Source organism: Eschrichtius robustus, chromosome 14, assembly GCF_028021215.1.
Source record: "Eschrichtius robustus isolate mEscRob2 chromosome 14, mEscRob2.pri, whole genome shotgun sequence".
NCBI classification, from domain to species: domain Eukaryota; kingdom Metazoa; phylum Chordata; class Mammalia; order Artiodactyla; family Eschrichtiidae; genus Eschrichtius; species Eschrichtius robustus.
Window position 1 is genome coordinate 81,885,237 of NC_090837.1, and position 13,181 is coordinate 81,898,417.

The 13,181-nt window shown below is 33.4% G+C and overlaps 1 protein-coding gene across 1 annotated transcript in view; it reads right to left on the reverse strand.

Moving 5' to 3' along the window:
• Positions 1–736: 736 nt before the first annotated feature.
• The window catches only part of TXNL1 (thioredoxin like 1), a 32,854-nt gene continuing 20,409 nt past the window's right edge, over positions 737–13,181 (reverse strand). The window contains exons 5-8 of the mRNA XM_068563411.1: positions 12,763–12,832; positions 10,342–10,514; positions 8,146–8,250; positions 737–2,059 (exon numbers count right to left, since the gene is read on the reverse strand). Coding sequence (XP_068419512.1) covers positions 2,030–2,059; positions 8,146–8,250; positions 10,342–10,514; positions 12,763–12,832 — 378 coding nt within the window. The 3' untranslated portion in view covers positions 737–2,029. The remainder of the gene's footprint in view (positions 2,060–8,145; positions 8,251–10,341; positions 10,515–12,762; positions 12,833–13,181) is intronic.

The window sequence follows — 13,181 nt, forward strand, 5'->3', positions numbered from 1 at the left end:
CAAAGACTTTGTACTGAAATATTTTTGTTTCTATTATGGATAGGCTATTTCATTATTGTTTCACACCAGATAATGCATCCTGATGTAAAATATAAGTAAAATCAAGAGAAAAGTTTTGTGGGGTATTTGTGGTTTTGTTCTGTTTTTTGCTATGTCTGACAAAACAAACAAGAAACCTAATATCTGTTTTCTAGAAAACACTATGTAATGGATGGCTACCATTACAATAACTAAGGTTATATTTTTTAAATGCTCTTCCTATTCATCTGGAAAATTCAATGTTACATATAACTATGTATATATGTGTGTATGTGTATATACACACACACAGCTTTAGGAGAAAACATCAGCATTTCAGCTTGGTAACTTAAATAATGTCAACTATGCATGTTTATTTGTAAAACTTCCCATAGTGAAACATGTTACAGTTACCTATAAACATTCATTTCTCACTATTTACAATTTGAATAAGTATGAAATGTTTGTATAATGCAACCGAGTTATAGAAAGTCACATGAACAATATAAATCTGATGCCCAGTCCTTTACAGATATGAAGTTATTTTCACTGGGTTTTCAAATTGTCAAGTATAAATAGGATGAGGTCATCAATACTTAAGATGAGGCACTTCAACAATTACCCAAAAAGGTGGTTAAGTGTACGAAAGTGTAAAACAAAACTTTTGATATTAATCTTACTCTTAATTTCAGACGGGATTAATCTGAGATGGTCCATATTAAGGAGTGTTATAAACTTTTATTTTATTTCTTGCCCTTCTGCTTCCCCTTGACCCAAGGCAACATAACCATGAAATAGACATCACCACAGACCAGCTAATGTGCTTCCATACAAAGAAACTAAACATTATTTAATGACATTGGGGTTTCAGAAAGTGACTATTTTACCACAAAAACTTGTGCATAATTTTTTTTTCAGAAACATGGATAAATACACTGGTGACTCAAAGGCAAATCAGTATCTTGACCAAAGTCCTAGACAAATAGGTCCTCAAATTTATTATCAACTGAATGAAAATTTTAAGTCTCATGTACTCTTTTTAAACACTGAAATTTTAAAATACTGAGAAATTTAAAAATTAAATGTTAATTTTAAAAATAGAAAAATGTAAAAATTAAATTTATTAATACTTTCTAGATTACAGTTTAAGATTTAAAAAATAAGGAACAGATGTTTTGTCTTGCCAGCCTTTTGTGAAAGACCTTTTAAACATATATATGTGGCTAATTCATTTTCAACCTTAACCCATGTTCTCTGTATATTTACACTGTATCTTTTGGTAGTTAAAATATTAAATACTTGATTAAAAGAGATCAATTCCTGTTGCTTCATGAATTCATAGTACTGTATTTTTCCCTACTGTCAGATTTCAACATACCTCTACTAGTAAAGAAAATAACTCAAATTTTAGAAGTTTATCCAATAGGGTTTAAAATCTGTGGTCCCATTAACTAATAGTTTTAGGTGAGAACAGTTAAATCTCATTAAACTTATTTAATTCTGGTAGTTGATAATTTGAGTAATTTCTATAGCCCAGATGCCCAAATGCTGTTTAACCAACATGTGAGTTACTCACTGGAACATGGTTAGCTGTTCCAAGTCCACCTATGAGAATCACTTGCTGTGTGTGTGCACGTGAGCGCACACGCACTCCTTAATTCCCTACAACAGTTCCGCTCCTCTGAGAGAGAAACTGGCTTTTGATCAGCATGCTACCTACCAGACACTTATGTCTCTGCTAAAATCAGAAGATGGCCAATTTTCAAACAAATGGAAAGGGAAAATACTTATTTAGAACAACAAAAATTAAGCTTGGCAAAAGTAGTTACTTTTATTTACAACTGCATGTATTAAGATTACAAGAGAAACACTAGTGATACCATCTGAACAAAAGCAATGATTTATTGGTAATGGCAATGAATGAAATATTGAAAGTCTCTGGTGAGAATCAAGCAATTATCCAGGAGCTGTAGATCTGATTGCAATATGGTCTTCCAGTGTCTTTTGTACCTTAGTGGCTTTCTCCTTTTTTGCCAACTACCTAGGAAGAAGAAAAATAACTTTATGTGTACTTCTTATTGATTTAGAAATATGAGTTATTTTAAAAATAATATTACAAATTTTAATCATTTTTAAAAGCTGGTATTAATTTTTATCTTTGCAATTTTTTGGCATGCAGTGTATCTTCACTGTTGAAGCACACTGTGACCCTCCCTCCCTTCCCAGCCTCTAGAAATTAAAAATAAAACACATGCAGGCTACTTTTGGTTTCCCACACTGTTTTAAGGAAAAGTAATGCAATTTTTCAAAACAAGGTTGACAGTTTGGAGAAGTTAATAAAAAGGTGATGCTACTTGAGTGAAACATGTTTGATATCCAATGCCGATCACAAAATAATGTACAATTAAAAGAGTATGCTAAACTTATGTCTTCACGCCCAAGATGTCAGGTTTCTAGACTTTTCTATCAATATGTAGACATGCAATGAAAACAGATTAAAAATGACTAATTTGGCCTAGTTTCTATTTTTAAAAAACCCTGATTGCGACAATGTACTACTGAAATGATAAAGAATAAATCTTGTTTCAGGCAATGATTAGAAAAATTCTCTACTGAAGGGTTTAAAAAATGTTCTAGTTGCTATGAATGTGGCAGAATAAAAATGTAAAGAATAAATTTGGTTTCTACCAATAGTTCTAGAAAACAAATCCTCTGTGGGAAGGCTCTAAAACTACGTTCTAATCAAACAATTTACTTTAAACCTAAAGTTTATAATAATAATGTATTCTCATGGCAGAAATATCTCTAAGGAAATCTACTTGCAAGCTATTGAACATGTATTTGTATACAAAAAAATTTCTATGTATGTCTGTAAATATAATTTTCATATTTTAAATTGATTCTGGTCCCAACAGTAGTATCTGAATCAAGCAAAACTCACAAAGGTCTTCAGTACAAGTCTGGTCTAAAATAGAACATGGCTGGGTCAATGTCATTCATGGGAAAAGATTCCTAATCTTTCCACTGAATTCCTAATCACGTGATGCTAGAAATGCTGTTTTCCCCATCTTGAGGAAAATCACTTTTATTACTTTAAAATAACTCCTCTCTAATCCAAGGAAACCCTGTGTTAAAAAGCCCAAGAAGCCAAAAAGATACAAAAGATAGTTTCATAAAAGAGTACGTGGATGAGAGTTAAGAAATTTAGATTTTAAGAGCTGGGGGGAGCTTTCCTAAGAAAGAAGGGGAGGTGGCACTATCTGTACCGCAAATGAATTTAAGCAGATAAACACTGAAAGCATTACTGATCATTATATCCCTTGGGAACACACAAAACACAGAGCTATTAGATTAAGCAAAAGAAAACAAAAACAACTAATATTAAAAATTTAAATTTTAGCAGATGTGATACAGTAGAAAACATGAATCTGCATACTGTTTCACAGGTTGATAACTCTCAACTTGCCAATGTGTATTCTCTGTAAAAAAGAAGAAATTCAGCATTCCAATATGGAGTTTCTCACCCCAAAAGTAAAGCTCTTTTATTCATTTTTAAGTCTTTCTATTACACCTCAGACAAACAAAAATTTTGGTACATCAAAATTAGATGTCAAAAATATTTATTCAGTAAAGAGTCCACTGATCTTCTATGTTAATATTGTAACCCAGCCTAACATTCAGTCCATAAGTCTTTCAACTGGCCTTCAACTCACTTGCGTTGGCAAAGCACAGGACACACCCACAATTAATCAGCAAAAAGATTTTGGGGCTACAGGTCCAATGAGAAAAGAAAACCCACGTCTCTCAAATTCAGCCTAATCAATATATTACACTAGTACTGATATAAAAGAACTTGATGAAACTGCTCATATTTGATTTCCAAAATGATTCTATAGTTTCTAAAAAATAAAATTTAAACTTTAGATCAGATTAAAACATTATCCAACTAGTTAAATCTAAAAACATTTACAACAATGTAAGTTTTATTGCAAAATTATTTCTCAAAATGTAGTACAAAATTAAATATGAGACAGGAGAAAGTAAATAAAAAAAAGTAACAAGAAGTTGGGTGAGCAACCTGGTATGGTAATGAAATTAAAGCACCTAGTTGCAAGCCCAGAACAAAAACCAAAACAAATAAAAGGCCAACTGAGAAACATGACTAGAATGAGATCTGAAGAAGAGACGGTTGAGGAAATTTAGGTAACAAGAAGGCTGATCCAGATGATAGAAGCTGTAGAAATCTTGCCCCAACAATGGTGAGAACATGAGAAGGGTGAGAGCAGACAGGTGCTAGATGAGCAGAGAAGCAAGGAGGGGAGTAGAGTGAGATAAGGTCAATCTTTATATTACTTCATTGTTAAAAATCTTCTGGTTTTAGTTCATTTGAGTTGGATTAAAAAAGCTGAAAAATAAACAGACAAAAATGTTACAAAAATAGCTGATACGGTGAATGGCCAGTTAAGAAAAGTCTATTTTTATTAGTCATAGAAAATCTGCTCTGCCTTTCAAATGCACCTCATTCCCTAAGAAGCAGAAGCCCCTTCATTTTTGCTCAGTTTTGTATACCTATATTACTTTTGTATTCAAACAAAGCAATCCATGTAAAGAGCATATTTTAGCAAAGAAAACATCTACTTCCAATTAAAATGGCAAGCTTTTTTCATGCTGCAACACAAAGAATCCATTTACAACAGAAAGCCTAAGTATATATTATAATCTGGGCATAATGCTTCTTATGCGCCAAAAACAGACCAGTGGAAGGTATGTTCTAGTCTCCAAAATCTGAAAAGTATAACCTTCTAAAGCTGTAACAGCATGCAAGGTGGTCTAAGATTTCTAGCCACATCCAAGATTCACCAGCATTACCTTAGCTTCTGTCATCTTAGTGACATAAGGAGAAGATCAATGACATTCTGAAAACTAAAATTATCTAGAAACAACTCATACAACATAAAAATGTAAACTGAAAATGCTACATAATTCTATTTTATCATTCATTAAAATCATTTTACACAGTTCTCTTCACTACACAGAGGTATCAAAACTTTCCTCTCTGTGCTGATAAAATACATGCCCAACCTATATTGAAATTTTAAATTCCAATTACTATGTGCAATTCCTTTAAAATTCAGACTGACTAAATAAAGGAAAGAAGTGCCATACTTGACCTATCCTCGAATGAAGGACATGCACCTTCCCACTTCCATGCCCAAGGTTCCTGTTTTCCGTTCTACCTAGAGTGCCCACTGCTATCTTTTCCTCTATCCATTTCTACTCCCCCAGTTTAGTTCTAGGCCCTTTTCCTTCACAAAACATTCTGATATTTTCCCAGCCATTCTTGGGAAGAAGGAAATATCACCAGGCTGGGAAAGGATGAGAATACTCTGTAGAGGAAGAGAGTCTTGAACTAAGCTTTGATTAATTTTGATTAGCATTCCAAATGTTTGTGCATTACCCTTTAACAATATAAACTCGTTATTGGCAGAGATTATGACTATACCTAGCACAGTACACCAGGGACAACAAGTACCATACCATGTATCGCTTATTTCCTTTACTAGAAACACCAAGCTCACTGATAGTTTCTAATAAAACTCTACACAAGGCCAATTTCAGTTAAACATAAGCTAGCTTTTTAATTGCAGTTTTCCTACACTGAAGTTGTTGACTTAGCACAACATAAAGAAAACTGAAATATTAGCTTACTCTTGAGGAATAACCCTAGAGTTCAATGAATGACACAAGAACAAAACTCATTCAGAAACTACTGAAAGAAAATGTAATATTAATATATATAAGAAAATCATTCAACCAATTAAAATTTATCAAACATTAAAAGCAATGGATTAAGAAGTCCAGAACACCAAGAAGGGAGTCCATTATAGCATTACACTATTTTCACAGCAGTTCTCAGTGTGGTCCAGGCTGGGCATCCCTGAGACCCTTTCAGGGAGTCTTCAAGGTCAAAACTATTTTCATAATAATGCTAAATTGTTATTTCCCTCTTTAACTAACTCTCATTGTCTCACAAATGTACAATGAAGTTTTCCAGAGGGTACATGACTTACGATAGCAGAACTGACTGAATGCAGAAGCAGATATGAGAATGAGAGGATTCTATTAGCTAGACTATAAACAAATTTGTCTCAGTGTAAAAACAATGCTCTTCTTCTCACAAAAGTAGTTTTTGTTTTGAAATATATATATTTTAAAATATTACTTGTGTTAACAATGATTTTATTTGTAAATAAATATTTTTTAAATTTCTCAATTTTAACTTCTAAAATGGTAAATATTAGATAAATATTGGTCCTCAATAATCTTTAATACTGTGAAGGGGTCCTGGGACCAAAAAGTTTTGAGAACTACTGTTCTGCAGTAATTTTCAATAAGGTAAAAAAGGACCTAAACATATAGCATTTTAAAACAAACACAAATACTCTCAAACAAGAAAAGAAAAATACCTTTGCTATCCTGAAGACAGTCCAAAAAAGGTAGTTTGATAGTCAACAAAGAGAGAAAATAGGCTAGAAGGGATGTGAGGGGGGATGTTAAAAACAAAGAGGTGGAGACATCCTTAGATAGACAATTATTAATGCACATTAGAAAAACTATAACTGAATGGCAGGCTGGTAAGAAGATGGACAAGATAGAGTAGGGGTTACCTAAAGGAAAAATGGAAATCAAGTAGCATAAGCTGAGGTGAGAAGCAGGAAACCAGAGGTGAATTAATGATATGAGGAAATAACAGGATTTAGAATAATAGATCTTAGGAAAGAACTGAGCTAAAAAGAAACTATGCAAGGCACGGTTAAAGCCAAATCCAATGGCATTTAATTCAAACAAGCAAAGTAGCAAAGCAGGCAGCCAAAACGACTCTGTTGCTCACAGTTTCCCAGTGCAGCATATTTCATATCATAAAAACGTAGATGTTTAATCTCTGCTTCTTCTGACCTGTCATTATGTGCATGTCAAACATTTGACATGACAGATCTAAGTAAATAACTGTTCCTAAACCTCCCAAAAGTTAACTATGCTGTGAGACAGAAAGATAGCAATTGGAAAATGACACTAAAATATCTATTGTCAAGGTTATCAATTTTGCAAAAACAGCGTACAATTTTATAAGCTCATCCACCGTTATGAAATTTTATGAATTTTTCTGTTGTTGGATTAAAATTAGATCTGCAGTGCCATCAAAAAGAATAAGTTTTCAGGGTGTTCCACGGCTCCAATTCCCCAAACAGGGCTCTAAGTTTTAAGCCAGGTGCCTCTTCCTCCAGGCATTGGCAGTGCTAGGGAAACTCTTCCTCTCTTATAATCACCCCAAGTTCTAGACTGCCCGCCAAATGCAGCCATCTGAAACACAGTAAAACCTACATCTCCGGTGCTGCTGCACATTTAGTCTGTGTACAGCAACTGGGTTCTGTACTGATAAAGTTCTTGGTAGTACATCTATGATCTGTGGTTGTATATTATAAAGAGTCATCCTAAATGAACTGTTACCAATTAGAAGTAGTTCCAAGAATGAAAAAATGTTCTCTTTCCTAAAGGTCCCATGTAACTTATAAATTTTTTCACAAACTTTAGGACTATGTCCTCAAAAACAAAAAACAAAAAAATTCACTGAATACATACATATATGCCTGTTCACTGAATAGTTATTTGCTGAAATGTGTTCTTTCAGCACGAAGACATGGTTTGAAAGCATCTCAGTGTAGTAAAACTGAGTCCATTCTTTTTGATTAAAATTGTCATTTTAAATATGTTTTCATCAGAAACAATGATAATCAAAATCTTAATATAAGCAAAGTTCTTAAAAATTCATTAATAATGATTTAACTTACTACTACTATTTTTCATTATTCCTAACTACTTTCTATAACCAAACAATAATTTTTGCCCCTCTTATTTGGATGCCATTCATAACAGACACTATATCAGTAGGACTTATTTTTATTAGAGATTTCGCTTAGTAAGAAATCTAAAAATGTGATTAGAAGAACCTACTGTTCTGTTTAACCTTATAAAATTTCATGACATGATATGATTTTGATAGCTTTAAAATTATTTCTTTAAAATTGTTATTTTTATTTCTCCTAGCTATCATTTAAACAAACTTACTCGTTTGAAGTCATTCATATTTGTTGCCTGGACTGGAGTCCCAATAAAAGTAAAATATGAAATTCTTGTTGTTTCTTCTTCACCTTGATTGGACTGAACAAATATCTACACACACACACACACACACACACCCCAAAAAAGGAAAGAATTTTCACATTAATGATTACACTCCTTCTTTTATAAACATGCTTTAATCAATTTCCTTAGGTTATTAATAAAAATACCTTCCATTCTTTGTAAGGATTAATCCAAATTACATTTAGACTAGTACTCCTATAGCATTATTAATTCTATTGTTTGCCCAGCTATTCTTACCTTCTCCAGGGATGTCATGGCAAGACACTCACATACACAAGTTCTTGATGATTTAGTGTGATGGTGTGGAAGGGTCATAGTTAAATTATTTACAGAGAATGTTGAAAGAGTATGAAATTCATGATTACAATGGTCAGAGTGCTACTGAAACTTTACTAAAATTATAATTTTTCACTGAGGAAAACCTCTGCAGTTATATTCTTTCTGATAATCCTTCATTCATTCTATTTCCTACAATTTTAAAAGAAAAAAATAGTACTGGAAATAGGGTCCTAAAACTATACTGTGGCTTACATGATTTTTAAGCTTGGCTCTTTACACTTTCTATTTAAAAACTCCCCTCAGCATGTTAGGAGACAGACACTTTACTCATAGATCCTTTTTCAATATACTGGATTTTTAAAATTTGCTCTATTAAAAAAAATAATACTCTAAATGCTGTCTACTTAAGATTATTACCTCTCTTGAATTCAGCAACATACTTTTTTCATTCTCAGATGGCACTAAGCAATCAGTTTTTGCTGTTTTTACAGGAAACCACAGATTCATCTCAAACTGAGCTATTCAATTAAAAACTCTAAGTCTATAATAAGTAGACTATTAAACTAGCTCTCTATTTATTTGCAATGCTTTTTTAATCTAAGCACAACAGTTTATATTTACTGCTTTTAAAATCCATCTACTTATTCTGATTAGACTTCCTGATCAAAACTGTCATTTCAATTTCAATTTTATCACCAAAAAAAGTGACAGGCATGCTTTCTGTGTCGGGATTTAAGTCACTGACTAAAATTTTGATTTTGATAGGACACAGTGAAGACTGTGAACCTATCATGAGATAACTATGTTCAGTGATTCTCAAAGATAGAGGAGATTATATTAGGATCTCTGGGTTTAAAGGGCTTTTCCAATAAACAAATGCCTTCCTCCCATCACTAAATAAAGCAACAGGTGTTATTAATTGAATGTTACAAATATGAGTAAAGTCAAAACAATATTTCATAACCAGTGTTCCAGTATGTTACAACCATTTTCTTTAATTTCATCTGGGTAAAATTTTTCAACTACTGAAAACTCAGCTTTATATAATCCTTCATCTTACCACGAAGTATATTCTGTGAAATTCCACTGAAAACCTCCTAAAATGAACACATGCTATGGCATTCTTCTAATTTACAAAAACCAGAATCCACTAACACAAAGAAATCCCATTAGCTTGGCACACCTTGTTCTCAAGTGACTCTGTGCTGGTTCCCACTCCGTTTTCTAGGTATCCTACTACTCTTTTATAACCCTCCTGCCCCCGCCTCTGAAGGAACAGGCTAGGCTGGACGGGTGGTTTAGAAGCATGTGCTGGGTTTTAACACTAAAATTCACAAAAGCAATTAATAACTGCTAAAAAGCTGCTGCTTTCTTAATGTAAATTAAGATAATATAAAACTATCTTTTACAAGTCCTTTTTACTGAGATCACGGCCACTACACTATTAAAAACTCTATATTCTAGAAAAGGAAATTGGACTTTACAGACGTATCATCACTCATCACCAGGTATGAAGGAAGCACAAATATCTTCTATTTAAGTATAAATGTTCTAGAATAAACTTTTAACAAAAGTTGCCAAAGATATATACATAATATATATATACGTAAACTGACAAATCCACAAATTTAAAAAAAATCAATCCGTCTTTCCTCTTTAGGGCACACAGATGAATTAGAAAGAAGAAAATTTAATTAGCTCATTAGACATGTTTATGCATTTCAAACCAAGTGGACAATTACTACTTTTAAGGATCACCTGGAATCAGCTAGGATACTAAAGATGGCATGAACTGTCACCCACAACCCGTTAAATATATCTGAATGAAATACTACTTACAGTTACACTGTTAACATTCTGAAACTTTACATAACGAAGTGGGACAATACCATCTTCTTTAATATCATCCTCTGTTAGTTCCAGAGCTTGAGTTGGCTCACTTCTTTCTGCCTCTTCAAAATCCATAGACCGGGGTAGATTGATAAAAATTTTTACATACTTAGGACCCTGACCTATAAAGTGGTAGAATAAAATTAAATGCTAACACCAAACATACAATACTTTGTTCCCTTTATCATTACATTCACACTATACAAACAGAAGGACATAAACACATATGCACATAACTACCTCTATCTTTAGAAATTTTAAGAAAGTCTGAGTATTTTCACAACCATACTTCCCCCCCCCCCGCCAACAGACATTTACTGGTATATTCTTGGCCTGCTAAAACTATACTAAGTACTAGGAATACTAGATGAAAACACATACATATATACGTACATGCATAACATATACACAGAGTTCTTGCCCTCAACTATAAAAGACATACTACGATACATGTACAACTCTCAGTGAGGAGGTATAGGGAAGGTGGCAGTGGAGTCTGACAGCACATGCAGGCTGACAGAAAGTTTCATAAAAGAAGTAACATTGACCTGGGTCTTGCAGTTGCCATCAGTTGGTACATTTTGTTATTTAGGAGGAAAGCACTATCAGTGACAACATTTAGCCAGATGGAAATTAATTACACAAACTACCAAAATTCATCTTAGGGATTAGGATGTGCTCAGTGGTAAAATCATATTGATAGAATGTCTTAGTCCTTTTAACTTCAGACCAGTGTTTTGTGACTGATTAAGGAATCTTAAGATAGTCACACTGCTTAAATACTCATTTCTATAGCATTTGCTTTTATAAATACTTTGTATTCTCAGAATAAACAAACAATTTTATTAGTGAAAAATCATTAATACACGAAAATTTAGAATAGTAAATGATAAGGGAATGCTACCTGATAAGCGTACTGTTTCTCCCAATCAACTAAAAAAACCAAAATCCTAGTCCCCACTCCCCACCCCATGCCCCCTCCCACGTCCACTCCAACCAGCAAAAAACACTTCAGTAAGAAACAGAAAAAAGGGGGTGGGAGGGTGGATAGGGCAATTCTTTATTTAATGAAAAGAAAGATGCCAAGTCTGCACAATCATGTTTACAGCATCATAATATGTATAAAGAAGATGAAACTACAATTAGAGCACAAATAGGAAGATCTAGAGCCTGTCTTATCACCTGTAACAGGAGGAATGTGAAATAACTCTCCCAGTTCTGATCCTGAAAAATAGCTACCTCAAACTTAGAATCTTTAGTTGGAAGAAAGGGCTCCCTTGTTTTCAGATTAAGAGGGAACTTAAATTCTAAAATAAAAAACTTTGGGGCTTCCCAGGTGGCACAGTGGTTGAGAATCTGCCTGCCAATGCAGGGGACACGGGTTCGAGCCCTGGTCTGGGAAGATCCCACATGCCGCGGAGCAACTGGGCCCGTGAGCCACAATTACTGAGCCTCCGCATCTGGAGCCTGTGCTCCGCAACAAGAGAGGCCGTGATAGTGAGAGGCCCGCGCACCGCGACGAAGAGTGGCCCCCGCTTGCCACAACTAGAAGAAAGCCCTCGCACAGAAACGAAGACCCAACACAGCCATAAATAAATAAATAAATAAAACTTAAAAAAAAAAAGACCCTCTTTCTCTAAAAAAAAAAAAAAAACTTTGGAAAAAGGGTAAACGTTTCTTTATTACTTTCGGTCCAATAATCTCACATTATTTACCCACTGCTTTGTTTTAAGAACAATTTCACTCCTTCCCAAAACAAGAAATCTTTACCTCTATTTAATAAAAAGTTTTAACCTAAGTGTCCATCAACAGAATGGATAAAGAAGATGTAGTAAATATATATACAATGGAATCCTACTCAACCATAAAAAAGAATGAAATTTTGCCATTTGCAACAACATGGATGGACCTGGAGGGTTTTATGCTAAGTGAAATAGGTCAGACAGAGAAAGACAAATGCTGTATGATATCACTTATACGTGGAATCTGAAAAATAAGACAAACTTGGGAATATAACAAAAAAGAAACAGACTCACAGATAAAGAAAACAAACTAGTGGTTACCAGTGTGGAAGAGGGGAGGGAGGAGGAGCAAGATAGGGGTAGGAGACTAAGAGGTACAAACTACTATGTATAAAATGAATAAGCTACAAGGATATACTGTACAACACAGGGAATACAGCCAATATTTTAGAATTACTATAAATGGAATAACCCTTAAAAATTGTGAATCACTATGTTGTACACTTAAAACTTACATAGGAGTATACATCAACTATACCTCAATTAAAAAAAAAGAAAGGTTTTAAATATGTGCTAGCAGGTCTACAGAGCAGAAAGTTAGTTTAAAGAAAAGCTGTCCATTACTCACCATTATCCGGCCCTTGAAATTTCATTGAGTAAAGCTTAACAGGCTGATTGAATGCCACGGTAATAAGTAGCTGTGAAGAAAATAATAGTTTCATTTTTAAAGGGTAGTTGAACACCTTAAATAACACAATAGCTAAGGAGATTTAAATAATTAAGAAGCAGACAAAATTTAATTCATCTAACAAAACCAATGTAATACAGAATATCAGTAAGTTGAAAGTAATTTGATTAGGTTGACATTTGAGAAATACATTAATGTGTTATTCGTATAAAGAAATAACAACAAAATTTAATAGAATTAACTAAAATTATATGTAAGAACCTAAAGTCTTGTGACCTAAAACTGGTAAGCAATCTGCTTTCCAAAAAAATCAAACAAAATCCCAAAATTAAAATTTAAACTATGTATTTTAGCATATT